This window comes from Phacochoerus africanus, chromosome 4 (assembly GCF_016906955.1).
Source record: "Phacochoerus africanus isolate WHEZ1 chromosome 4, ROS_Pafr_v1, whole genome shotgun sequence".
NCBI classification, from domain to species: Eukaryota; Metazoa; Chordata; class Mammalia; order Artiodactyla; family Suidae; genus Phacochoerus; species Phacochoerus africanus.
In genome coordinates, this window is record NC_062547.1 from 73903662 (window position 1) to 73926987 (window position 23326).

A 23326-nucleotide genomic window follows, 5' to 3' on the forward strand; every position below is an offset into this window, starting at 1 on the left:
TCAGAGGATGCTGACCCACCTCGTCAGTGCCACAGAGGGCTCCCTGTAACAGACGAGGAAACTGAGTCCTGGCTGTGTTGAGGGCACCACAGGCCCATCTCCCCAAAAAGGGGTCTGAGAAGTGGGTGATGGTGGCAGTGGCTGGATGGAGATTTCATCAAAGGAAATCTGCTCCAGGAAATCTGCTCCAGACACAGCATCCTTTAGGATGCTCATACTGCAGAAGAAAAACTGAGGCCCAGAGGGGGAGCCCCTGTCCACAGCCCCTCACTCTCAGCTTCCCCCCATCACTGTTCTGCACAGACAACCCAGGGCCTACCTGTCCAGTAAGTACATCTCCTCAAAGCTTTTCCCTTGACCCTCAGCCCCGTGTCCAGCCGTTACCTTCCTGTGCGGGGATTGTGCTCAGAACTGACTGGAGAGCAGCTGGCCTCTCCCCACTCCTAACCCACCCATCCCAGATCATGGCAAAAGTCATCTTTCCAGACGCCCAGCTCAGCCCCCTCTGCCCTGGTCTCTGCATGGGTCTGTTCTCCTCTCTGCAGCCAGAGGGCGCCTGTGAGCACTGAGTACCGTCCATGGCCCATGGTCCAGCACTCCAGGGCTCCTGCCTTTCTGCGGTAAGGCCCTGCACTCCCTGCCCCACTGTCTTCCCTCTCTCCCTCAGGTTCAGTCTGCTCTAGCCACATGGGCCCCCTCAATGTTCCTCCAAAATGCCAGGCACGGTGCCGCCTCAGGGCCTTTGCCTTGGCCGTGCTCCCAAGACACCCCCATGGCTCACCTCTCAGCTCCTCCAGGACTCCCTGTTATTTGTATCATAGTTGCCATTTCATACATTTTATGTACTGTCAGTGGCTCCCCCTGGTGTCAGCCCTGGAGGGCGAGGGTCCCAACTACTGCTGTATCCCCAGAACTGGCTGGACCATTGACACATTTCTAAATACAGGGGACCCAATCTCATCCCACTGCGTGAGACCCACTGTCTCGCACATCCAGCGGCTGCTCACTACAAAATACACTCCCCTGGATTTCTCTGGTGGCTCAGCAGGTTCAGGTTCCAGGGTAGTCACTGCTGCAGCGTGAGTTTGATCCTTGGCCTGGGGAACTTCTGCCTGCTGTGGGCACAGCTTCCCCCCCGGAAAAAAAAGTGAAAAAAAAAAAAAAAGAATTAATAAAAGTGAAAGGGAAAAGACACACTCCACAGATATGACAGGAACTGAGTGGGTCAAGGCTGAGAGAGCAAGGGGTCAGATAGAGGGCCCCACCCCAGCAGAAGGGACTTGCTGCCACAGCTACCTCTGGTTCAGCCAGCCCAAGAGGGGTACCTGACAGCCTCTAATGGGGGCAGTCTTATGGAGACACAAACGCCATATGTCCAGCTTGGTAGGTAAATCTCATTCTGGAGGCTGGGAGGAGAGACCATGGGGCCAGGCCAATGTGTGCCCAGCCCACCCTCTGGTGGGGGTGGGGGAAGGAGATGCCACGGCCGCCAACGCCCCTTGTATCCTGGGGGTGGGGGCAACCGGAGCCCACCCCCTGAGTGGAGACCGCTGACCACCTCCCCGGCACCCGCTCAGAAAAGAAGACACTGCCACGACCTGGAGCTGTAATTCGCAGTGCTCACGAGCCTTTAATTCATTATGAACCTAGAGGCAGGGGAATTAGGCAAAAATACAGCGCATCCTTAATCTCGGGTAGGAAAAAAATCAGAGGGGGTGGGTTTTCTTTTTTCTTGCCGTTTTCGCACATAGACACAGATATATCTTCGTGGGGAAAGTGCATTTCCCTTTGCTGTGCCGCCACCTGTCTGCACCAGTCTGGGAACCCACGACCGACCGGGTGCGACCCAGAAGGACTGGCCATGCGGCCAGAGGGGCGTCTGGCCGCTTCCTTTTTATTCTCTTTACAATATAAATAGCATTTTCAAACTACATATGAACACAGGGACAGCGCCCGGGGTGGGGGGCTGCTGCATGCAGAGGGAACCCCCACATTTCGCCAACTCCCCTGGTACCTCCCGCCCCGCCCGCCCCTCCAGGGCACCTGCCCCTTCCCCCACCAATGAAGTTACTCTCCACTTTCCTTACGTGGTTCTCTGGCCTGGCGACCGTTAGAGCCTCTTTTAAATTAAAAAAAAAATTTTTTTTTCTTTTTTTATACAAGCAAGTGATGCTCTCCATCCCTCTGCAGGGGACAGGGGCGGGTGGGGGCGGGCTGAGCCGGGCTAGCTCCTTCCCCAGCCCGGGGTGGGGGGGGGGGGAAGGGCGCGAGGAGCACGTTTTTGTGTAGAAATTCAGCCCACAACCCTTAAGAGGCAGATCTCCCTCGAGCTGAAAGCAGCAGATTCCCTTTCGTGCTCTCTCTCCCAGACGCACCAATCCCTGCGCTGCAGAGGACACAGGATATGCCAGCCCCTAGGGGTCCGGGGAAGAGCCCCCGGCTCACTGGCTCACTCACTCGGGCCACAGCCCGACCCCCAAGGACCTCCCATCCGAGGCCTCGGCTGGGGAATGGGCCTCCAGAGGGAAAGAAGCTAAAGATGGAGCTACCAGAAGAGAGAGCATTTATTTTGCAAAAGGCCACGCACATGGGGGCGGGGGGGAGGCCACCCCCAGGGAGCTGCTGGCCTCCTTCCGAGGGCCCAGGAGGCGGTGCCAGCCGCCCAGACCTTCGAGGGACCAGGCGCCACCTTCCCAGGTCCCCAGGCATCCTGCCCTGGCCTCCAGGCTCCCCCAGGCCTCGCCGCAGCTGCAGCACATCCCTGTGGCTCATGGAGGAGCAAGACCCGAAAACACGACAAACATAAACACAAGAGCTGCTTTCATCTCCCGCAGCCATTTCGGTTTTGAGAAAAAGGACGTTTCGTTTTGTTTTTAAAGCCACAAATCTAGAAAACAACTTTGGGTTTGTTTTTTTTTTTTTCCTTTTCTTTCCTTTTTTTCTTGCATTTTTTTTTTAAACAATAGGTATTTATAGAAAGAACCTCACAAAGGTGATTTATATACAGAAGTCACAATCTCCAAGGCTGCTCAGGGGGCAGGCAATGCAGTAGCACCTTTTCGAGAAGAAGAGCTTACATGGTTTACGAATCTGGGTCGAAGGGGTGGCGCGTGCCCCCGCTGGCCCCCCAGAGCCCACGGGGCCCTGCTCCCTGAGTCCGGGGGCGCGTGCGGCGTCCTGCTCGCTCCTGTCGCCGCCGCCGCCGAGGTAGGCTCTCGGGCGGGGGAGGCGAGGACAGGGATTCACACAGCAAGCAAACGCCAGGGCCCGCCGCGCCTGCCTTGCTGGGCCGAGGGGGTCGCTGGGCAGCCGGCTGGCCTAGAAGGAGGCTCCGGGCCGGCACTGAGCCTGCAGGAGGCTCTCCATGAAGGCCAGGTAGTCCGGATTCCGCCCCGAGTCCTCCGCGGCGCGAGGGGTGCCCACCCGCGGGCGCTTGGCGGCCTTCACCTCCTCTCCCGAGAAGACGTTTTCCTGCGGGGCCCCGGTGCTGACCGACTGCAGGAGACCAGACAGCACGGGGGTTAGTGGTGGGGGGCGGGGGGGCTGCAGACTCGAGCTTTGGGTCACCCTGTAAGTCCAACGCGGAAGCCCTCCAGCAATGGGAACAGGAGGCGGGGCCTTGGGGAGGTGATTCGATCGTGGGGGTGGAGCCCTCGGAACGGAAGGACCCTGAGCGCTCCCTCCCTCCCCCACCACGTCAGGACAGCTGTCTGGAAACCAGGATCGTCATCAGACACCCAATCTGCCGGTGCCTGGATCTTGGCCTTCTGGGCTCTGGGACCGGGAGAAACTGCTTGTGGTTTAAATGCCCCCCAGTCCAGGGTGTTTTGTTACAGCGGCCAGAATGGACTGAAATCGGGGCTCCACTTGAGGGCCTGGCTAGAGCAAATGCCCGCCCTGCTGGGACCAACGGATCTGGGCTGCTGGATCCCTCAGTTAATGATCTTCTGAGAGACAACGCTCCCTGGCGACAGCCACGTCTACCTCACGAATCCCTGTCCTGGGAGTGAGTTCCCCAGTAGGCGGAGGAGGGGCCCTAACCTCCCAGTCACTGGCCCCCTAGCAGGGCAGGCACCCTGCTGTCCACAGAGCGTGGGAGGCAAGGTCAGGCCACACCCTGGGTGGTGGTCTGCCTGGTAGCTCCTGTCTGCCCACCCCCCTCCCCGCCCCACAAGGAAACCTTGCGTCTGAGACCCCCACCAGCTCTGACTCAGCTCTTCCACCCACGGCCAGAGCCCCTGCTCCCCAAAACCTTGCCTTTGGATTAAACATGAAAGAAAGAATAAGGGAAAGCCATCTCCCCAGTTCCTTTCTGCACAGCCAACCTGCAGCTCAGATCCACATTCAGGTATTGCCTCCTCGCCAGCCGGGCTGACCTTCCCACCGCCCCTCTGGCCCCAGAATAGGCAAAGGCCGAGGCAGGAGGTCAAGGATGCCTGGCCGGGCACTCCTAAAGGCCCACTAAGGGCTCCTGGGGGCAGCGTTCCCTACCTACCCCGCTTGGCCACTTACTAGGCGCGACCGGACCCTCTTGGGAAGCTCCTCGTCCAGCGTGAAGAGGTCGCCACGCTTCACTGTCAGCTGGGACCCGTCCTCGAATTCCACCTGCCAAGGGGACGCAGTTCTCAGAGCTCCTGGCCGGCACCTCCTGGCCGAGGCCCTGTCACTCTCCACTCTCTTTCCGCCCCACGTGAGCGACAGACAGGAAACAACCTGCATTCCGCAGCCGTCAACTTTGTCACAGGGACACAGGTGGTTTTCCTTCTAAGATTTCACACCTTTTTTTTTTTTTTGCTTTTGCTTTTTAGGGCCACAGTCGCAGCATACGGAGGTTCCCTGGCTAGGGGTCTAATTGAAGGTACAGCTGCTGGCCTACAGCACAGCTCACAGCAACGCTGGATCCTTAACCCACTGCACGAGGCCAGGGATCAAACCCGCAGCGTCATGGTTCCTAGTCAGATTCGTTTCCACTGCACCATGACGGGAATTCCCATTTCACACTTTTTAAATAATTTCTCTTCTGTAATCATGGGAAGACACTCACAACCAACTTGCCATTTTTTTAAATCGGGGGCACTGAGTTGCACCCTTAAAAATGGTTAAAACCGTAAGCTTCATGTATATTCCACCACCAAAAAAGCCAAAACCAAAACAAAACAGGAAAACATCTCTACAGGGGAAGCCGCTTGGAGGGCCTTCCAGCTTGTGCTGACCTCCTCAGTGAGTGGGCAAGCGCAGTCACACCCAGCAGGACCGGGCCGACGGCCCTGCCCTAAACGTGTCCCTGTACCTGGGCCACGGGGACTCCCTCACCTGGTAGATGTGACTGGTCACTGAGGAAATGAACTTGGCCCTGTAGATGTTGCCGTCAGTCCACCGGAGCTCAACAAACTCGCCCTCGGGTGGGGGTCCCAGCCGGACACAGTCTCTACTCTGTGGAGAGAAGGATGGGCGGGGGGTGAGGGGTGCTCTAGGCTCTGTTACCACGCTCGCCTGGGCTAAGAAAGGTCTCATTTGGTAGATTTTGCAGCCAGGAGGAAGGCCAAGCTCTCTGCTTGAACTGTAAAGGCCAGACCCCACCTAAGGCTGGGGCAGGGGGGGTTGCGGGAGCTCGAAGCCCTCCAAGCCCTGGTTCACCTTCCTTCTGGGCGTACCTAGACTGGCCCCGCTCTGGGCTGTTTCTGCAGAAATGGTGGGTGCTTTCCAGCAGGGGACCTACAGCCTGGGCCTGTCCAGCAGGAACACAGGCGACCCTGGATGCTGGGGACTCAGGTCAAGGGATGCAGCCACTCCCAGCTTCTAAGGGTGGTGGCCGCCTTGCGCCACCCCGCCCCTTGCCCCACCCACTGTCCTTGCCCCGCCCCTGCCCCACCCCACATGGCTCACAGTGATGCTCTCTGGGTACAGGTTGTCGCTATAGGACCCATCGTCAAAGTTCACTTCGTAGAAGGTCTGCGTGGTGGTGCCAATGACGCGGCACCGGTAGTAAAGCCCGTTGCGGTTCTTGGTGATGACCACCTGGCCTAAGGACACGGCCCTCAGGACCTGGACCTGGGGGTGGAAGGGGAGTCAGAGGCTGGGCGCAGGTCGGGGGTGGGAAGGGGGGTTTGGAGGGGCGGGGCAGGCACTCACGTTGTGGCTCCCTGACTTGTGCTTGAAGCAGGTGATGGAGACGACGTAGGGCCAGTCATCTGGCTCCATGAGGACGCCGGCGGCGTGGGCACAGGTCACATGGAAGGAGGTGGAGCAGTGCTCGCAGGAGCACTGAATGCAGGCGCCAGACACCTTCTTCATCCGCTTCCGACAGTACACACATTTCTACGGAAAACAGGCAGCAGGAATGGGGCTCTGGCCGCCACCTCTGTCCCCAGGGCTGGGAGCCCCCTTACTACACCCTCGGGTCTATCTCCTGGGGGTGACTCTGAGACCTAGGACTGGAGCGCAGAGGCCCGGCAGCTGGCCTTGGATGGAGGCATCCTGGGAGAGGCTGGCCCAGCTCCCCTTGGCTGGGAGTCTTGACCACAGGGCAGGTAGGAGCCTCCCCCTAAACCACTCCCAGACTCACCAATCTGCCTGCCCCAGCACTCCCAGGACTCTCCCACACACCCCTCCACACAGCTGCCGGGAACCACTAGTGAACATGATTCATCCATGAAAAGGTGAGGAGCACTGACACTTGCTACCATGTGAATGGACCTCAAGACCATGAGGCTCAGTGAGGGAAGCAAGACACAGAAGGTTACACAGTGTGTGATTCCATTTATGAGAAACGTCCCGAACAGGCCAATCCAGAGAGACAGTGGGTTCGTGGTTGTCAGGGGCTGGGGAGATGGATGGGGGGGGAGTGACTTCTAAAGGGGACTGGGTTTCTTTCTGGGGTGATGGAATGTTCCGGAACTAGACAGAGATGATGGCTGCCTAACTCCATGAATGTACTAAAAGCCACTGCAATGTTCCCTTTAAAATGGTGGATTTGGAGTTCCCGTTGTGGCGCAGTGGTTAGCGAATCCGACTAGGAACCATGAGGTTGCGGGTTCGGTCCCTGTCCTTGCTCAGTGGGTTAACGATCCGGCGTTGCCGTGAGCTGTGGTGTAGGTTGCAGACGCGGCTTGGATCCCGCGTTGCTGTGGCTCTGGTGTAGGCCAGTGGCTACAGCTCCGATTCGACCTCTAGCCTGGGAACCTCCATATGTCGTGGGAGTGGCCCAAAGAAATAGCAAAAAGCCAAAAAAAAAAAAAAGGCGGATTTTCTCTTACTTTTGAATGAAGAGCACTGCAGTGGAGCCCCTTTGTAAGGAGGGGCAGAGGGCCCACACCATCGCAACACCCTATCTGGGCTGACCTGCTCTGCTGGGTGACAGCTCCAGGGCCATGGATGCTGCGCCCCTGCCCACATCCAGCCACTACTTAGCAGCTACCAGCCTATCACTCTTGTACATTTAATAAGTAGGCCTTTATCGCTCTATAAACCATATTCAAAAGCCAGAGAAGTCCCATAGCCAAGGTGCTGCACAATCACGGGCCCAGCACTAATCGATAGCAATGAGATCTCATTATTAAACTGTCAATGCCTGATTCTCCGCTGGCCCGCAGGGACAGGTGCTGACACACAATGGCCCTCAGGGACGGGGCTCCGGTTGCCTCCATGGGGAGTGGAAAGTGGGGCACAGCCCACCCAGAAACCCAGCCTTGACACCACAGCTGAAACCCGAAGGCCGAGCATGGCACACAGCTCATCCACTCCAGCACGTAGTGACAGCTCATGATTCTGTGTTTCTGCGTCATGAGGGATGTGGGTCAGGCCTCTGCTGGGCCATGCGTCAGGAGTGAGCTCCAGGCCACCCTAAGCGCAGACTACCTGTGCCCCCTGCTTTCTCTCCCATCAGGACCTAAAACAGCCCTCTACATCTCAAAGCAGGGCCGATAAGAGGGCAGGACCAGTTCAAAGCACCTCAACAGCCTTGCCTCCACCAGCCCCCCAAAACTAACTGGCCTGGTGAGGGACCGAGCTCGAGGCTCAGGCCGCCAGCCAGTGGGGCCAGCCCCCACTCACCAGGACTGCCAGGCACCCAGAGCCAGCAGCAAGGGAGTCATGGGGAGAGAAGGATGGCAGAGGACCGATCCTGCAGCCCTTGCGTGGCCCCAGGAAGGCAGGCGGGCGGCTGGGCAAGCAGGAGTTAACCGCTGGCTTCCCTGCACAGCTCCATTAGGCAGTACAAGCGAGCCTCGTGTAAAAGGATTTTTAATTCATCGTTACAAGTGCCGGTAATGAAGAGGCTGCAAGCTGGAAATGTCAGATGATCCATAAAGCGTCTGGGAGGGAGGATCTATCACGGTCCCGCGCACCGCACCATCGCTCCACCTGAATAATGAGGCCTTTTATGCCCGCACTCCTGGAGGAATCACCAGCAGGCACCGGCCTCTTGCTGATGCTCCTCCAGGCTGGGCAGGGCTGGCGCTGGCCAGGGCCCCCCTCCCCTCCCACACGGCTCCTGTCCACTCAGTCCTGCCCAGGGGCCCTGCATGTTGGGCTCCGTGGTGGATGTCTCTGTTCCTTTGCTGGGGACTCACCACCAGGCACACTGTAGGCCAGGAGGAGCGTCAATACCCAGGTACTGCTCCAGGAAGCTGGGAAATCAACCAGGTGGGAGCCCCTGGCCAGGGACCCAGCTCCCCAGGGGGCTGCAAAACACATCTTGTCACCCACATGTCCCCCACAAGGCCACCTGCAAACTCACAGGTGATGACCCGGGAGCAGGCGCTGGTGCTCAGACAGCATGATCAGTGCTTTCTGGTGCGGCCCAGCCCGTGCTCACAACGCAGGGGAGCGTTGGCACCCCTTTTAATGGAGGAGAAGGCTGAGACACAGAGAGGTCAAAGAGTCTGTCTGGAGCCACACCGCTGGCTGGTGGCTGAGCTGGAATGGAAACCAGCTTTTGCTCACTGTCTTGCCTACTACCTGGAAGGCTCCCCTGAGGGGTGTCTTGCTTTTAGCAAGAGCAGGAGGCCGGCCTGGCGAGGCCACACCTGCCTAAGGAGGGCCGTGCTCTTTAGAGGGAGAGTGCACCAGCCATCAAGAGAGGTCACTTAGGGAGCTTCCGCACCTCCAGAGCAGAGAAGCCAACAGCCCAGTTTAAAAATGGGCAAAGGACCTGAATACACATTTCTCTACAGAAAACATGCAGATGGCCAACAGTTACACGAACAGATGCTGAACATCACGAATCATCAGGGAAATGCAAATCAAAACCACCTGTTAGAACAGCTATCCTCAGGAAGACAAGAGACGACCAGTGTTGCCGAGGGTGTGGAGGAAAGGGACCGCTCGTGCACTATTGGTGGGAATGCAAATTGATGCAGCCGCTATGGAGAACAATATGGCAGTTCCTTAAAATACTAAAACTGGAACTAGCATGTGATCCGGCAATCCCACTCCTGGCCTTCTATCTAAAGGCACACCCCACATTCATTGCAACATCATTTACAACACCCAAGACTTGGCTTGGAGACAAGAGCCAGGACTTAGAAGTCTGGTGAGTCAGAAACTTAAAAGAAACAACCTAACTGCTGGCAGACAGTTGAATGGATAAAAAAGATGTGGTGCAGTAATACAAAGGAATACTATTCAGCCGTGAAAAAGAGGGAAATCCTGTCATTTGCGGCAACATGGATGGAGGTTGGGGGACACTATGCTCAGTGACATTAGCAAGACCCAGAAGGAAACCCATTTCCATGAGGAATCTAAAACAAACTTACAGAATCAGAGAAGAGAGTAGTGATTGCAGGGGGTCAGGGAGAGGAAACAAGGAGCTGCTATTTAACATGCCAGCTACACAAGATGAAGATGTTCTAGAACTCTGCTGTACAACCACTGTGACTGTACTGTGTACGGAAAACTCTGGTGACAGACCAACATGGTTAAGCAAGAAAGAATGCGGCAGAGTGCCCATGGTGGCTTCTGCTGTGTAAAAAGCTGGAAACAGAGACTGAGAGGGGAGCCTTGCTTTTCTTCAGGCACCTCTGGGCCTATTTAGGCCAAACTGAAATCATCAGGTCTGGCTCCCTGGCCACTACCCTGCATGCCCAGGGTGGGACTCCAGGGCCCTTACCAGCTTCCACCGCTGCTCGGGGATGGCGCTGATGTCCACGGGGTGGCGCTCCATCACGTTCAGGAACCGCACTTCCGGGACGGCGATGGCGCAGATCACGTGGATCCACCTGGGGGCAGAGGGTGGGGTCATGGGTGTACCAGCACCAGCCCAGTAGTTGGGCCTATGGGACCTCATCTACTCCTTCTGCTCCTGCCCCCGCCCACCCCCCTATCTTCCCTCGGGACACCCCAGGAGGAGGGACCCTTCTACCCACCTCCTGTCCGTCGTCATCTGCAAGGCTCCTCCGCGGAGGTTGCACAGGCAGCACTCCTGCAGGAAGCAGACAACCGCTGGGTGAGGGGTGTGCAGGGTGGGGCCGCCCGCCTGCTGCTCTGGGACCTGGTCCGGCCCCCTCCCTCCGTCCTTACATTTCAAACTAGCGGCCACTGAAGTGATGGGCCAGGAGTGCGTCGGGCTCCACCCGAGGCCCAGGGAGGTGAGGCCGCCAGCCCAAGGTCACCCTGCGGGATCGGGTGAGCCCCGGGCCCGGGCCCGGCTCCCCCACGGGCCGTGATGGCTTTCAGAGCACCACCCCAGCTGCAGGGGCGAGTTACCGCAGTCCAGGCGTGGGCCGCGCACCGGGAACACGTCCAGCCCTCATTGACCAGCTCAGGGCGGATGCCGTAGCAACCTGGAAAACAAGGGCGGGCGGCATCTGTCACCACAGCTGCGCGCGGGCTGACGGGCCCCTGGGGTGTGGCTGCGGTATTGAGGGTAATTGCTCTCGCCACCCGCTCTACCTCGATCCAGGCCACTGCACGCAGAGCCGGGGAAAGTGTGGAAACAGGCGCGGGGAAGAAGAGCAGGTTTCCAAAGCAGAAGCCCCACTGGGTCTGGAGGCTCAGTCTGGCCTTCACCCCCTCCCCCCACCACGGTCTAGGAGCGCCCCCACCCTCTCTGACCTGAGAGCCAGGAAGGTGGTGGAGAGGGTGTGTGGGAGGCAAAGAGGGCCTCAGAGAGCCTAGAGTCCAGAGCAGCAGAGCTGGGCAGGGCAGAACCACCGCTCCTGGCAGCACAGTTGGACGCTCAAGGTTACCAAGGCGGGTTGGCTTTAGGACGTGGTCCCAGTTTACAAGTGGGGAGAGGGCCCGAAGGGGGAGTGGAGAGCCAAGTCCCCAAGCAGGGGAGAAGGTACCACCCACCCCAGGACCCCACCTCCCCAGAGTCACCACTCAGCAGTACTTCAGGGGCCCTCAGCCAGCCGAGGCTTGCGGCCCAACAGGGGCCCTGCTGGCTGGGGTGGTTATCGGCCAGTGAGGAGGGGTCCCTGGAGAGACCACAGAGAAAGCAGGGAAGCAGAAACGAGGCTCTGTGTCCCCATGGAGGCCTCAAGGTCCCTGAGAGCCATTCCATGGCTGCTTGCTCTGTCCCCTGGGGCACTCAGCCAAGCCCAGGCCCTGGGCAGTGGGCGCAGAGTCCTGGTTCCTGGAGGAAGTGGGGGCTCCCCCTCCAGAGGACCTCAAGCCCCTCGAGAGCAGTGAGGCAGTAGGCTCGGTTGCTGCCATCCCCCTGACTCCCAACCCCAGGAGCAGGTCTCCCAGCCAGGCTCAGCTGGGCAGAGCAAACAGGCTCCCAGCCAAGAGACAAAAGCGAGCCAGGGGAAGGCCTCCTCGGGGGCAGACGATGGACAGAGATCTACGGCCACCTTCCTGCACAGGCTGCACACGAAATTAAGTGGCTCCAGAAGCCTTCCCGTCCTAGGAGTTCAATATCACATTCGCTGGCCCCCCTCCACCAAAAAGAGGGGCAGACATCTATCTTCCTGTCTCGGGCTACCGACCTTCAGGATTTGGGGGAGGATAGTTGCCGACGGCAGAGATAAATCAGACCCCTGGACCACTCCAGCATCTCAGCTTTACCATCAATTCCAACTCTGGCCCCAAAAGTGCAGAGTTTAAAAGCGTCACGGCCCCTGATGGGCACTTGATCTCCTGCTGCCTCCCAGGCCCTGGTGCGGAGGGAAGGCCTTGGCAGACCCTTCCAGAACGGGGCTGACCAGACAAGCCCACCGTGGCCAGTGAGAAGGGCAGGACGTCTGCTCCATGACACCAGGTCCTGCTATGGGCCCTAAGGAGCAGCCATGGGAAGCGGCTTCCTTGCCTGGCAGACGTGAAGGCAGCTGTCTCGGAGGGCAAAGTGGGGCTGCATGTGGCAGACCCCACGGCTCTTGTCCGGCCCATAGCCCTCCCTCGGGGGCTGCCCGCCACCAGGGCCCGGCACTCACTGGCGTGGACCTGAAGGCAGCACTTGGCACAGGCGATCAGCAGGCTGGTTCCGTCGTCACCGATGTACGAGTTGGCGGGGAGTGGCTCCGTGTTTTCGCCACTGGAGATGAAGCACATCTCGGGGATCAGCGGCCGTGTCTTCTGGCCACTTTTGGAAGGCGGTGTGGCCGAAGGGCCCTCCCCGAGGGAGGCCTGGGGAGTCTCCTTCTCGGTCTGTAGGGACTGCGGGAGACGGACTGCCTTCAAGGGAGAGCCCGGCATGGGCTGGGCAGGGACAGGGCATCCCTAACGCTGCCCTTGGCCCACTGGTCCAGCAGCCTCCATCTGTCATGTATATCCCCAGCCAGCTCCTGGCTGCACTCATACCTCCTCGACCAGGACACCTGCAGCCGCCCCATGACGGGTCTCCATGACACGCCCTCCCAGCCCCCAACCTGCTTGGAAGTCCCTGATAGAGCCTCTCCAAAGACAGATCCGGTCCGGCCTGCCCCCAAACCTTCCCACTTAGGTTGATGTCCAGACGCAGCATAGACACCACCCTGCTACCTTCGTCCCCCTCATCCCCATTGCCCTGACTCTCTCGGTTCCAGCCACATGGGCCTCCTGCTGTTCCTCCAACATCCCCAAAGCCAGGATCGGTCCTGCCCCAGGGCCTGTGCATGCACTGTTCCCGTGGCCTGGGGCACTCAGATCTCTGCTCACTGTGCTTTGGACCCTGCCCTGCCCACATGACCAGCAGGTCTCCAGGACTCCGCCTGCTCTGTCTGCCTCACGGTTCTGACCATCGTGTGACACCATGTCATCTATGTATCTATGTGGGGTGTTCGCCTCTCCTCTGACTTGCACCCCGTGATGGTTGTACTCTAGTCCTCCCCAACCCCCCATATCCGATCAGAGGAAGAGACTGTGATGAAAAGTCCTGCCCACGACACCAGCATCCAGCATGATCCCCGGACCTGTCACAGGCTGTTAGGGCTCCCAGGTGAGCCTCCCGGGCACCCAGAGAGATGGGAGGACACTGCCCCGCTCCCAGTGGAAGCAAAGAAGTCACGGGGGGTCACCAGCCTGATGTACCATGGGGGGGGCACCTAGGGTGTCCCACCTGGCACCCTGGATTAGGGGGCTAGCTGGTTTCCAAATAGGCAGAATTTCCAGCCACAGCCATTCCTGCAATGCAGGACAAGAGAGGCCTGGCCCCTGACTCCAAGGGCTCCAGACTGCGGAAGCCAAAGCCCCTCGAGGCCCACTGGTGCCGTGGGCATGATTTAAACTGAGTCATGATGCTTCACTTAGCAACCAGGATTAAAGAGGTTGGCCTCTTAAGCCGGCGTTCCCAGCTGACTCCCAGCAGCACCGAGGAGGGTCCTGCCTGAAGAAGTCTGAACATTTCATCTCATCCACTTCCACCACCCAACGTGGAATCGCTTAGGGACAGCAGGACCAGGCAGCTGAGCAGCAGGGCCCTTGAGATGGGCATGCTGCCCTGGCACAGAGCACAGACCTCGGACCACTCAGGTAACGTGTGGAAAACCCCAGGCATTCGGCTAGTAGCCGGGGACCCCAAAGCAAGTGAGACCTGGCCTGCCCTCTGGGGGCTGATAAACAGGGGGCAGGATTAAGAGCAGAGGCGGGCGGAGAAACCTGGGGGGCCAGAGTCAGCCTGGGATGGAAGGTCCTGAAAGGTATCCCAGAAGAGGTGGCCAGCCACTGAGTGGCCACAAAGAATGAACAGAAATCCACCTGGCAAGAGGATCTGGGTGGGTGCCCAGGGGCCTGAGTGGGTGCATGTGAGATGCTGGGGCACAGCATGGAGCCTGCAGGGGTTTCCAGCCAGGCTGTGCGTGGCTGTAGTGAGGTGTCAACCGGCAGGGCAGGAGGCAGGCAGGGGGAAAGGGCTGGAAAGCAGGCAGTGGTCAGGGACGGGGTAGGGGGAGAGAGGAAGAAATAAGAAGGAAACCGGGAGGGCCTGGCAGCTGACAGTACCAAATGGAATGCCGGGAGAGGCCAGGTTCATGGCTAGGGAAACTAGGGACAGATGGGAGATGCTGTGTCTGGGCCAGGCCACGCAGGGGTCTTTTCCCGGCCCCAGTCCGCCCTCGCCAGCCCCACACTGGTCAGGCTTCCAGGCCCCTGTTCTTGCTGCGGGCCCCTCCTTGGCCCCTCCCAGCCCAGGGGACACTCAGAGGACAGCTGTGTGAGCCTCACGTTCCCTGCTTCTCTTTCAGGGCCTTTTTTCTTCTTTTTTGGCCCCCTTGTGGCAGACGGAGTTCCGGGGCCAAGGATCAGATCTGAGCCACAGTTTCAACCTAAGCTGCAGCTGCAGCAACGCCAGATCCTCAACCCACTGTGCCAGGCCAGGAATCAAACCTTTGTCCCAGTGCTCCCAAGATGCCGCCAATCCCATCGCATGACAATGGGAACTCCTCATGGCCTCATTTTTATGCACGTTGATAAGTTTACTTTCCAAGGGGCTGTTTCAGACCCCGGGGCTCTCTCCCCGCAGGCCTCTCGTGGGCCTTGGGGCTCCCCACCCAGCCCACTGCGGCTCCGACTGCAAGCGGGCTCTTGGTCCCCATCAGTCTCCCTTTGGGAGGGAAGGGGTTCCCCTCAAGCCGAGCGAGACTCTGGCGCCAGTGGGAGCAGGCAGATGCTGCCAGGCCCGGTGTGGTCCAGCAGCAGTGGCAGAGGCTCACCTGGCTGTATGGGTAGAAGAGAGTACAGATGGCGCAGTAGGGCTCCGTCAGGGCGGCCGCTGCGTTGAACTTCCTCTCGGCCTGGAAGTTGGCTGCCTTGTTCTTCCACTGCAGGGACAGCAAAGACCTCAAGGCCTCAGGGTCACCCACGTCCTCATCCCCAGAGAAAGGGAAGGCTTCTGGAAGAAAGTGGGAGGAGGGAGCAACTTGAGCACTGAAGACCGCCCCCCCCAACCTAGTGCACGCTCGGGGTAGGGGAGGTCCCCACTTCTCAGCCCCTGAGCCCCTCTGCTGGGTAGCGCCCTGGCTGCCCTAGTTCAGGGCCAGTCCTACCCGGGGAAGGAAATGGGGTGGCCAGGCCCTGGCAGGTCAGGAACGGACCCCTGGGAGTTGGGTGGGGGCAATGTCGCCCCAACATCCTATAAGATGGAGGCCACTGAAGACGTCCCTCCTGCCCTACCCGTCACCTGTCATCGGGCTGGCCTCTGCTGGTCTTGGGTCCCAGCCAGCTGTCCCCGATCCCCCATGTCCCACTCCTGTGTCTCCTGAGGACGTGGGGTGCCATCCGCCATGGCATGAGCACCGGTGGTCCCCAGGAACCTGCCTCAGAAGTGGGGTGTTCACTGCTGCGGCCCCAAGCTTCCCAGGTATAAGGCTAGGCCACCTCAGTGCGGAGGGACCCCGGGGCTGCAGCTGATCTCCAGAGAGGTCCTGCCCACTCCCAGTGCTCTGGCCCAAGATCCATAGCGTTTCGAGAGCCTGCCTCGTCCTCATGCTCAAATTAGATTCAGAATGAAAGAAGCCATCCAGACAGTTTTCAAATTCCACATGCATCTTAAATAGAAGGCTGAAGCGGAAGATGAAAAACTGGCTTAGCAGGATTTCTGCACACGAGATAGCAACCCTGACTCTCAGCTGAGTGTTAAATAGACGCTTCTTCATCGCCGTGCCTCCGGCTCCAGCTGCCACAGCCTTTTATTCCAACTTCTCCCAGGCCCACGCTGGGCTCAGGCAACAAGAGTCACTTCTGCTGGGACTGGCCGCGCCCCAGCCCAGTGCTAATCGTTGGCTGAGGGCAGCCGGGCTGCAGGTCAGAGTCTGGAGCATCACTCATAACCCGGGGCCCTGCAGTGCCGTCTCCAGGGACAAGTGAGGGGACTGCAGGGCCAGAACGTCTCCGCTGGAAACAGGTGAGTTTTCCGGCCTTGTGATCCTCTAACCCTGAATTCACTTCTCAGACCTCCCCCTGGTGATGCTGGCACCGCCACCAGCACTCACTGCCAGCAGCCTCTAAAAACATTTGGGAAGCCCCACTTTGCGCCAGGGACCCGAACAGATCGGGAGGCCATGAGAGAGGATGAGGCACGGCCCTTGCCCACTTGGGGGGCCAGGAAGGGGCTGTGCTGGGTAGCATGGGCAGGAGCCTCTGGCAGCAGCAGCAGCTTCTCGGCTCTCACAGGATGAGGAGGGGGCACAGGTTACCATGGAGAGTGTGAGAGCGTCATACCAGGAGGCCCAGGTAACAAATGGTCTGCATTCCTGGTACCTGCTGTGTGCCTGGCACCAGCCCATACACTTCACAGGCCTTAGTCCCATGTACCTCCCTGGCAGGACCCCTCAGGGGGCCAGCAGATCCCTTCTACAGATGGGAAAACTGAGTCACAGAAAGGCAACCTACACCAACCACAGTCCTGGGCTCCTGGCAGTGGCCTTGAGGTTTGAACCCAGGCAGCAGCACCTGCCCCTTAGGGACCCCACTAGACATTTCAGGACCTGGGCCAGCAAAGCAAGCACCCTCAGGGGAAACAGCACAACTGAGGGTGGGCCAGAGGCTGGGGGCATTCCTGGGGGCAGCTGGGCTTGACCTCAGGAGCTGTGGGCTGGGAAGGGGGCAGCTTGGCTCCATGGCATTTGGGGAGAGGGTCTGACACTGTGCTGGTTGGTGGCTGGGTCTGCAGACTGACCTCAGCCAAGGGAAGGGGCACTGCCCGGGGACCAACAGAGCTGGGGACACCCTCACTCACCCTCATCACTGGAGGCCTCCTGCTTGACTACAGACAGCGGGGACCGGGTGGGCGGCCTGCCCAGAGGGTGGCGCCGGCTCTTCTTAATCTCCATCTTCAACTTGGAAAAGGTCCCTGGAGCCTAAAACAGCACAGGAAGCCACTGCGGGGGCAGCTCCAAGGGACCTCTGTGTCCTCAGTCATGGTCGTGAGGTCCCAGGAAGATCCCTTCTGAGCCAAGGATCAAACCCAAGCAACAGCAGTGACAATGAAGGATCCTTAACTGCTAGGCCCCCAGGCAACTCTCGCCACCACGGTTTCTAAACCATGGACATGCTGCTGGCCTTTGGGATGAGAGCCACAGGTGCCGTCTGAGACGAGGGGGGGTCACATGAAGGCAGGAGGCCCCCACCCGGGGACCCTGGCCAGTGCCCACTGCCACCCTACCTGCACCTCGCCAGCTCCGCTCTCCTCCTCAGGCCCTGTTAGCTCCATGGGAGCCACCTGCTCCTTCCAGGTAGGGCCCTTCTGGGCAAAGTGCTCAGAGGCCTGCTGGCAGGACACGCGGCCCTTGTCACCCGTCGTGGGGCCGGGCCGTGGCACCACGTACAGCATGGGAATGATGGGGCGTGGCTTCGCCTCTGGTTCCTCGCCAGGCGCCTCGGGGGGCACCACATTGAGGGGCGGTGGCGGGGGGCTCTCCTCAGTGGCCTCAGGGCCGGGTGCTGGTGCGGGGGACTCCAGCAGGGGTGCCTCCTCCATGGGGAACTGGGGGGGCGGGGGCGGCGGCAGCTGGTAGGGGTGCAGGGGGCCGCAGCTCTTCTTCTTCCGCTCGCTCTTGGACTTGGCCGGCCGCAGCTTGCCCCTCCCGTCCTCTGTGGGGAAAGAGAGAGGAGTCAGAGGTGGGGGACGGGTCACCCAAGGGGGCCAGGGGCCAGGTGCCCCCCCTTGAGCCCCCCAGCCTGAGCAAGGGCCCGCTGGGGTGGTTGAGGGCCCCTCCTGCCCAAAGAGGCCTTCCCCCAAGGATTCTGGGTTTCAAGCAGTTCTAACTGTTGCCAGGTTCCCCTGCCAGGCGGCTGAGCCATCAAACAACAGCACCCTGGCCTCAGAGTTCTGCCACTTGCTCAAGGAACCTTCTAGAATGAGCACTGGGCACCAAGGTGAGCTGTCCAAAAGCAGCTGGGAAGAGACCTGCTCTGGACATCCTTACCGAGGGCAGAGGTGGGATGTGCTTTCTTTTCATGAATTTGAGTTTCATCCATTCCTAGTTAGAACATGCAACTTGCAGCATTTTTATTTTGTTGTTGGGTGTTGTTTTTTTTTGGCTGTTTGTTTTACTTTTTCAGGGCCACACCCTTGGCATATGGAGGTTCCCAGGCTAAGGGTCGAATTGGAGCTACAGCTGCCGGCCTATACCACAGCCACAGCAATGCAGGATCCAAGCCGTGTCTGCGACCTACACCACAGCTCACCACCACACCAGATCCTTGACCCACTCAGCGAGGTCAGAGATCGAACCCGCAACCTCTTGGTTCCTAGTCGGATTCACATCCACTGGGCCATGACGGGAGCTCCAACTTGTGGCATTTTTAAAAAGCAAAACCTTAAACAACAAACCATAAAGAAGCGACTCCGCTTGAGTGGAGCAGAAGTGCTAGATGGGCCCGCGTGGCCAGAAGCACCCTTCCATGCTGAGGGCCTGGGCACTGGGCTTAGTAGGGGTGGGGGGGTTCCTGACAGGAACAGGGTGGGGAGGGAGGCAGGCAGGGAGTGTCTTCAGCAGAAGTTTAATTTAGGGCGTGTAGCCCACCAAATAAACTGAGATGGGCCGTGTGGTTGGTAGGGTCTCAGAGGCTGTCTCAGCAGCAGGGACCCTGCAGATAGGGCTGAGCTAAGGATCCCGAGGTAGATCCTGTGTACTAATAAGGATCTTTAAAGACAGAAGACCTTTCCCAGCTGGGGTTGGGACAGTGGGGGGGGCGGGGAGCTGGGGTTACAGAAGAAGCCAAAGGTACACTGCAGAGCTGGTTGTGAGAAGGGAGGAAGGGCCCGCAAGCCAGGGATGTGGCACCTCTAGAAGCCAGAAAAGCCAGGAAATGATTCTCCCCTGGCCCATCCGGAAGGACCAGCCTCGCCCACGCCTGGATTCCAGCCCACTGAGACCCGTGTCAGACTCCTGACCCCCAGAAATGAAGGAGAATAAGAGTGCTGCTTTTAGCCACCAAGTCCATGGCTGTGTCACAGAGGCCACTCATGCAAGGCCTGCTGTGCTCAGGGTAAGGCATGCAGGGCCTCAGGGACTTCCACCCACAAGGACCACCAGGCCCCAGGGTCCCCGCAAGTTCAGGACATCACATGAGGTGCAACAGTGGTTGATACTCAGGATGGGTTGGTCGTCCTGCTGATGGCAACCATGAGCCACTGGTGCCATCAGTCGGGCTGGGAAAGGAGGGACTCAAAGGAAAGGAGCGGTCCCTTCCTTGCTAAACCTGTGACAACGTGATGCGTGACAGGGTCCGGTCAGCCACACAGCATCCACGGCATCTTGGTATTAAAAAACCCATCCAAGTGTCACACCATCCTTCAGCCAAAGATGATGAAGTGAGTGGGACGACGCTCCCAAAAGTGAGATCATCACTCAGTCCTTGACCCATGCTGCCCGGGGAAGGGATCTAGCAAGCACCCTCCCCTCCCCTCCTCCAGGCAGACCCCCAGCCCTGAGTGCTGGGAGGGGGCTGACTCCTGCCCAAGGCCCCCACTGGCCGCTGCTGGCTGCAGCCCTGTGCCCACTTCGGGCGGGCTCCTGGGCAGGGAGCCGTGCATTTCAAGAGGTGCCCAGAGGAGGGAGCGCTCTCCGACTCCCCTCACACCCTTAGGCCCTGAGCCTGCCAAGGGTGCCATCAGGATCCCTCCTGCACCTTCACCCATCTGGAGGAGGCTGGCAAGCTCCCCATGACCCCTTCCACCAGCACCCCAGGAACAGTTACCCGGCCAAGGACACAGACACTCTGTAGACAGAGCTGCTTTTCCCTACGGATGCTGAAGCTGGACAGTCCTGGTGACAAAAGGTCACTTCCCTGTCCCAGGAGATGTGGAGGTTAAGAGATTGGAGGGGAGCGGGGGGAGAGGATGGAAAAGAAGGGGAGAAGAGGAGGGGAGGGATAAGGAGGGAGAAGAGAGGGAGAAGAGCGGGGGATGGGGAGAAAGAGACCTGGGGGGAGCACTGCTCCTAATGCTCGGTAACAGCCGCCCGGCCCAGGAGGTGACTGAGGACCCAGGAGATCAGGCTCTTCCTGGCCGCTTCTACCAATTTATAGAAATGGCGCTGCCCAGAGTCCTGTCCTACTTGTGTAAAAGGCTCTTTCAGATAAACAGCTTTGTTCTCTAAGGAATGTCCCCTCCTGGCAGCAGGAACATGCAAATGGAAGTCCAAGCAGTGGCCTCCCCAGCCTTGGCCTCCAACTGCCAGAGCCTATGTGCTGCTCCCGCTCCCGCAGCTGCTGTTAGAAGGACAGTCCCCAGCCTCTTCTAAATGTCTCCCAGGCTCTGGGAAGCCAAGGGAGGCACACCCAGAGAACCCTGTTGGGGACCCTTCCAAGGCCAGGAAGGACACCAAGGTGCCCAGGCTCTGTCCTCACGCTGTGGTGACCGCCGCAGGCCCCGGGCAGGGCAGTACTTGGAAAGCCCCTTGGCTGGCCTGCCTGAAGAATCTTCGGAACGATGCTGAGAGGGTGGCTGGGAAAGGGCTGAGGCTCGGAGCGGGGTCCCTCCCCAGCACACAGGGCTTCTCACCTCCCTGGTGCCCAGGTGTGGGGTAGGCAGAATAGCAGGGACCTCCTCCTCCAGCAGATAAGCTGAAGTCCTTCTGGTACTTTCATTTTTGGCCACACCCGTGGCTCATGGAAGTTCCCGGGCCAGGGATTGAACCTGCATCACAGCAGTGACAATATCGGATCCCCCACCTTCTGAGCCGCCAGGGAACTCCAAGGTTGGTTTTTTTTTTTGCGGGGGGGGGGGGGCGGCGGCGCACTTTTATTTCAGCACGGAGTCACAGCCAAGAACCCCTCAACAGTAGATGTCATGGCCCCGCCAGCTTCCCAGGCCCCCAACACCTCTTCTCCCACTGAAGTTTCCTCAGGGGAGGGCACTGGGTACAGGGCTGCTGCCTGGCTAGGGACCCTTCCCACCCCACCCTCCCTGGCCTGGGCCAGCTGGTCCTGGTCCCCATGGCCGCTCCCGCCGGCACCACATCCCTCCCCAAGTAGAGCCCAAGCCGGAGAGTGAGGAGGCTGTGCTGGGTGCCGGACAAGGGGCCCCTCCCAGGGTCAGGGCTGAGTGCGGGGGAGGCTGCTGGTCCACTGGGCCAGGCCACGGGGCAGCAGCTCTTGCGGAGCTCTGGCAGTAGGAGCAGGGGCAGGGGGATGCTGATAGCCAGGAGGGGACACAGCCCCCCTCCCTAGGCCAAGTGTCACATCAGCCGGCCCTGGTCCCCTCCCATCCCCTCAGAGTCCGGGCTCCTCCATCGGGGAGAACCCCGTGTGTGAGCAGCAGCAAACACGAAGTGCCCTAGCCTGAAGAACGCCAGACACAGTCCTTACATGCACAGCTTTGAGGGGTACTAAGCTAGCATTAAAGGAAATCTAGAAACCACTTTAAAATCTTCCACTTGTTCCCTGGATGCCTTTGCTGTCACCCCTGACTGTGAGCATGTATTTATTTGATGCGTTCAGAGGAAGCTTCCCTCCAAGGGGCTCGAGGAACAGCCCCTGCCTGGAGCATGGCGCTCCCTCAGCTGTGGCCTCCAGGTTCAGTGGCCCCACACCCCAACCCCGCCTTGAGAACCAGGCTCTGGTATGGAACGGGGACAGGGTGTCGGAATTGGGGAGCACTGCCAGCCCTGAGCAAAGAGGCCACCCCGGGAATGTCCTCCCTCTTCCTGAGCCTAAGGAAGCCGATGGAAGCCACAGCCCCAAGGGGCCGAAGGGCAGCCCAGCCACCGAACGTTAAGCCCATCACACAGCGTGGACCCTGCAGCTGTTTTGGAGAAGCCCTCGGGGATAGACCCCAGGAAGAGGAACAGAGTGACTGCGGATGCTGGGAATGGAGGCCTGCGTCCTACACGCTTTTGTCTATAGTATGCATATTTTACTCTCCAAGGACATGGATACCCCCTGTTTAGGTGAGAACCTGCTTAGAAAAGGGAAAACCGGGAGTTCCCTGGTGGCTCAGCAGGTTAAAGATCCAGTGTTGTCGCCGTTGTGGGGTAGGTTCGATCTCTGGCCCAGGAACTTCTGCATGTCGAGGGTGAGGCCAAAAAATAAAAGGAAAAACTGGAGAGGAACTAGGGTCTCACTAGGGAAGAGCGCAAGGCCAGCTCTCAGGATCCCGAGATACCAGGGCCAGGGTGCGTGTCACTGTGACAGGGCTGGGCCAGCAAGGCTGAAGGAGGTGAGAGGAGTGGGGTGGGGGGTGCAGCTGTCTCTAAGCAGTCAATGGGTCTGGGCAAAGATTCATTTGAAATTCATTCAGTGAAGGAAAAGAGAGCCATTAGTCCTCTGTAAGCAGTTGGGTAAACAGAGTGTCTATTCTCAGTGGTTGCCCTACGCCCAGCCTCAGGCCAGCAGCTGCTCAAAATGAAAAGAGATGCCTGTGGTCAAAGAGCATTCTCCCCCTCTTGTCAGGAGAGGCCCCAGTGAAACCCCCGTCTCTTGAGACCTTCTGAACTGGTCAGGCCAGGGGCCCCCCGACTCCTAGATTTGTTCCAGGGAGGCTCACCCTTTGGTCACTTTTATTATTAGGAGGATCTTCTTGGAAACCACGTGTTCTGGTAAGAGCCGCTACAAGAGAAGTGTGATGTGGCTGCGTGGGTCAAGCTGGGCTCTGGCAACTCTTCTGAATCCCTGCACCCCTAGAGCCCTCAGGTCCATTTCCAAGTGCGACAGTGGCGATGTGGGCTTCTTCCTCACCCGGCTGCCTCTCCTCTCTCTGTCCTGTCTCCCTGGGCTGTCCATGTTATAGACTTCAAGTCCCCTCCAAGGAGATTAAACCCCAAAGCCTCTGGCCATGTCTCATAGCAATGCCCCTTCTGCCACCTTGACCAGCCTGGGCTGCTCCCTCCCTGCTGGGGAAGGCAGGTCACCCAATCCTCACCCCGCCTCTACAGAACCTGTTCCTCACGCAAATAAGGTATCCAGCATGTGGACATAAAAACAACTGTAAAGCAAGACGAGCCCTCTTTTTACCCTCATGTGCATT

The 23326-nt window shown here is 59.1% G+C and overlaps 1 protein-coding gene across 2 annotated transcripts in view; it reads right to left on the reverse strand.

Moving 5' to 3' along the window:
* Nucleotides 1-1605: 1605 nt before the first annotated feature.
* KDM4B (lysine demethylase 4B) overlaps nucleotides 1606-23326 on the reverse strand; it is a 142118-nt gene continuing 120397 nt past the window's right edge. For both annotated transcript variants that reach the window (XM_047777411.1, XM_047777418.1), the window contains 12 exons: nucleotides 17519-17946; nucleotides 17093-17213; nucleotides 15069-15247; nucleotides 12375-12597; nucleotides 10705-10781; nucleotides 10365-10420; nucleotides 10109-10217; nucleotides 6133-6318; nucleotides 5887-6051; nucleotides 5314-5433; nucleotides 4513-4605; nucleotides 1606-3495 (listed from right to left, as the gene is read on the reverse strand). In XM_047777411.1, the coding sequence (XP_047633367.1) occupies nucleotides 3319-3495; nucleotides 4513-4605; nucleotides 5314-5433; nucleotides 5887-6051; nucleotides 6133-6318; nucleotides 10109-10217; nucleotides 10365-10420; nucleotides 10705-10781; nucleotides 12375-12597; nucleotides 15069-15247; nucleotides 17093-17213; nucleotides 17519-17946 (1934 nt within the window). In that variant the 3' untranslated portion in view covers nucleotides 1606-3318. The remainder of the gene's footprint in view (nucleotides 3496-4512; nucleotides 4606-5313; nucleotides 5434-5886; nucleotides 6052-6132; nucleotides 6319-10108; nucleotides 10218-10364; nucleotides 10421-10704; nucleotides 10782-12374; nucleotides 12598-15068; nucleotides 15248-17092; nucleotides 17214-17518; nucleotides 17947-23326) is intronic.